The sequence below is a fragment of the Cantharellus anzutake genome (genome assembly GCF_015039405.1).
Source record: "Cantharellus anzutake strain C23 chromosome Unknown EI90scaffold_45, whole genome shotgun sequence".
In the NCBI taxonomy this organism is placed as follows: domain Eukaryota; kingdom Fungi; phylum Basidiomycota; class Agaricomycetes; order Cantharellales; family Hydnaceae; genus Cantharellus; species Cantharellus anzutake.
The window spans coordinates 26,891-30,723 of NW_024066995.1; the positions used below are offsets into that span (position 1 = coordinate 26,891).

At 47.8% G+C, this 3,833-nt stretch overlaps 1 protein-coding gene across 1 annotated transcript; it reads left to right on the top strand.

Moving 5' to 3' along the window:
* Positions 1 to 871: 871 nt before the first annotated feature.
* EI90DRAFT_2876475 (uncharacterized protein) lies at positions 872 to 1,234 on the top strand (the record flags this gene model as incomplete). The annotated part of the gene is made up of 1 exon (XM_039053885.1): positions 872 to 1,234. A coding segment is annotated over one exon (363 nt), but the record flags the coding sequence as incomplete, so codon positions are not given.
* Between the last annotated feature and the right edge of the window lie 2,599 nt (positions 1,235 to 3,833).

Consider the following 3,833-nt stretch of genomic DNA (forward strand, 5'->3'; position numbering starts at 1 on the left):
ATTATCCTATTACTGCACTCGTTGGCGACAACGACGCGAGCGTCCGATCCGACAGCGATCGGAAGAATATGATCATCGACGGCACTAAATTTCTGCTCCAAACTGCGGCCGCTGCTCTCAAGCTCGTCCCCATCCCCAATCTTGATCAGATCCCACGCATGCTTCTGTCTTGGATTCAAATTTATGAGGTTTGGGAATCGCTTTGTTGATATAGAGCGTGGTCTCATCTTTGGTGCATGCATGTAGAATGTCCGCGGCAACACCGAGGAACTCGGCCAGTTGTGTGATGTGATTCAGCAGGCGCAACAATCGGTGCTTAAGCCCATCGAGGAGTGGGCTAAGGAAGAAATCACTCCTGAGCTTATCGCCTTAGTGCAAGAATTCCATGGGTACGCATCTTGTTTTCCTCTCGCTCACATTCCCTCATTCTCTTCGTAGGGCTTTGAAAACACAATTAGAGGATATTGAATCAGTCCAGAAAACACTTGTCATGGAGAAGATTATCCGAGCGCCCGATATAACACAGCAAATAACCAAAATGAAGAGCTACCTAAATGATGCTACTCGCCGATTCCAGGTCCGCACGCTTCGGGATTGTTCGGATAATTGCATCCCGACTAACAATGTCCGCCATAGCTAAGAATATCGATTTTAACTCTGCTTCGTGTCGAACAATCGTCGATTGAATGTTCGTGCCTGTACACGCTTGTGAACTGCCTACTCACCGATTCTTCTAGCTGTGCTTTCGAGACTCAATCCAGCCCTGGCCGAGCACATTTGTGTGACGAGCAAATCAGAGTGCCTTCCGGGCACGCGGGTCAAGATACAAAAATCCCTCCTCGAGCACCTGAGCGAAGCCAAGAACCGATTCGTGTGGCTACGGGGTTCTCCTGGGACGGGGAAGACTGCGATTTGTAAGAGTGTCGCTTCCGCTCTTGAGACAAAGGGTACTCTAGCGGCATCGTTCTTTTGGGATAGGAATCGGCCAGGATCGGGTTTGGATTCCATCAAACAGTTCCCCTCTACCCTTGCACACCAACTGGCACGCTTTAATGAGGACTTCAAATTCTCGCTTGTCAAGCTCCTTCGGCAACTGGCTTTGGTTTCGGTTCAGGGTTTTCCTTTGGACAAACAACTGAACACTCTGATGATTGAGCCGATGCGTGGCCTGAAGGACAGATTCCCTTCGGGTGAGGACCGCTTCGTCATCGTTTTGGATGGTCTCGATGAGTGCGGCGACCAGGAGACACTGGAGTCCCTGATGGGGCTGGTACTTGCCCTTCAAAAGCTGCCACCGGCATTTGCTGTGCTAGTTAGTAGTCGTCCTGAGCAAGGAGTCATATTGGCTTGGTCTAAACTTCAAACTAAGGAGCTTGCCATACCATGTGAAGATGTGGACAAGATAGAGCACAATGAAGATTTCTATATTGTCTGCCGCATGGTGGACGATGGCCTTGGGGACAACTCTTCATGGAGGCCAACGGAGTGGGAACTCAATGCTTTTTCCCGGGCTTGTCGTGGGTTGCCCGTTATTGCATCGATCCGAATTCGCGATGTCTGCCGGCAGGCACGGCGTGGTCGCACCCTGCAGTCGGCATTTAACGCCTTCCTTAGTGTCACTGATACACCTGCCGACCTCAACCAGGAATACTTGCGAATCCTTCGGCAAGCCTATGTGGTAGACTTAGCTGGAATCCCCCCAGATGTATCCAAGATGTATCGCTTAGTAGTCACCGCAATTCTTACGGCATCTGGGCTGAGGACCGTGTCTTCCATGTCGCAGATGTTAGGGATCAGCAAGGATGAGATCTATGCGATATTGGAACCAATCAGCTCGATCATAAATCTTCCCCTGGAGAATGCAAAGGAGATCACCTTCTATCATGCAACGGCAGGAGAATTCATAACCGGTGAACCAATTGGTGATGAGAAAGACAAAGTATTTTTCATCAATGATGTGAATGGATATCTCCTTGGATTGCCGCTCCTTCGACAATTCAATGATTGTTGTGAGCGAAATGTGTTTGGGATACCCACCAATCCCATTTCTTTAGGAGAACAAGGGGAATGGATGGAATTTATGGAGAAAAAAGAGGATTATCGCAGCCGCTTCCACTATGTTATTGAACACTTATTCAAGCACTTGGACCCTTTGCAACTTTTTTCACACGAGTCCAATGAATTGCAGGACGAGTTTAATTTCTTCATTATGCAAAACTCCCTGTTAACATGGGTACACTTGCACCACCGATTCCGACCCCCCAGGGTCCCCCCAAGTCAACCAGAACCTGAACCTAATTTATTTCCTGAAGAATTACTTGCACTTGGTGTGAGTATAAAATATTCATTCTATGCTTGTCTGATTAGCATGATGATGTTGTTTTTGACAGAATCATGATTCAGTCCAACTTCTAAGAGATTTAGAGCAGGAAGCCTCCATTGCTGCGGAGATACCATGGGAATTCTATCGATCAAAGCCCCTTTTCACCCCATTCATTTACAAACAATATGGACATCTCTTTGATCCTGTCCGGATCTTCTCCATTCATGGGAAATCTGGTGACACCATCCCACTATGTGAGGACTTGCTCAGGGCTCAAGAGGTCATGCAGGCAAAGTTGAGTGAACTTCCAAAGAAGGTTGACAAAGAGGGAAAGGAGATAATCAATTATGAAGCTGAATCCAATGAACCTGATGTTTGCAATGGCATTGTGACATGTGCTGCACTCTCCCCTGATGGTCACCATGTTGCACTTGGGTTTGGTAGTGGCATAATTGAAGTTGCTGATATTGATCATCAGTGTACAGTCTATCGATTGCAGTCCAATTCTGCCAATATCCCAGTCTGGATTGAATTTATCCATGGTAGCCACCGAGTTGCTACTGAGGATAACCAGGGGAACATCACAGTCCTTGCCCATGATATGACCCCTGTGGAGCTTGCCACTCTTGCCACTGGTTCCTATCCTGCTGGAACAACTGTTTCAGATAATGGATTGTTCATCATACGAGCACCACGGAATTTTGACAACCCCTGGTATAACAGCATGACCCTCATATCCATTTTGGGGGCACCCATCCAGCTTCTTGCTTGCCCCCCCAACCCCAACTTTAGGCCCCCCTTACACATTCCCCACCGCCGGATGCTTGGGTTCTCTCCAGGAGCACAATATGTTGGTGCTTTTGATAGTACTTGTGCTGTTACCTGGTCAACAGTATCATGTGATTGCATTGCAGTTTATCATGTAACAACACTTGATTCTTGGATTATCTGTCCCATTGTCCCTCCAACCTGCTCCTATCTTATCCCTAATCCTACCTTCACCCAAGCTACCCTTTCATTGGCAGAAGGCAACACAGGTGCAGTCCACACAGTCAATACACATCACTCCAATGCTGATGTGGGGCATGAGTCAGAAGATGAGGCCTGGATTGAGCACCCATTTTATGACCTTTCACCAAACATCACAGGTGGGGGGTTTGTGCCCTCCAGCATCTATTCATCTGTTGCAAGGGGAACTCCATTGATCAATCCTGACTCAGCAATTTGGTTTGATGGCAGAGCACAAGTTGCATTCCCCAAGCACTATCAACCAACTCGATCTCAGCAAGCCTGGTATGGCGATCGAGTCCTGTCTGGGGACACCCTCTACTGCCCTCAATCCAGCAGGGATGGGACTCGATTTCTACTCCAGGGAAAGTTCAGGGCTCCAATTGTTGTTGATATTAGCCAAATTGTTTAGCATTTCATTTACCAATGTTACAAAAATGGGACCAGAGGTGCCTGTTTTTGTCCATTTGAGGCACAGGGAAGGTGGGAGATGGGGAGAGAT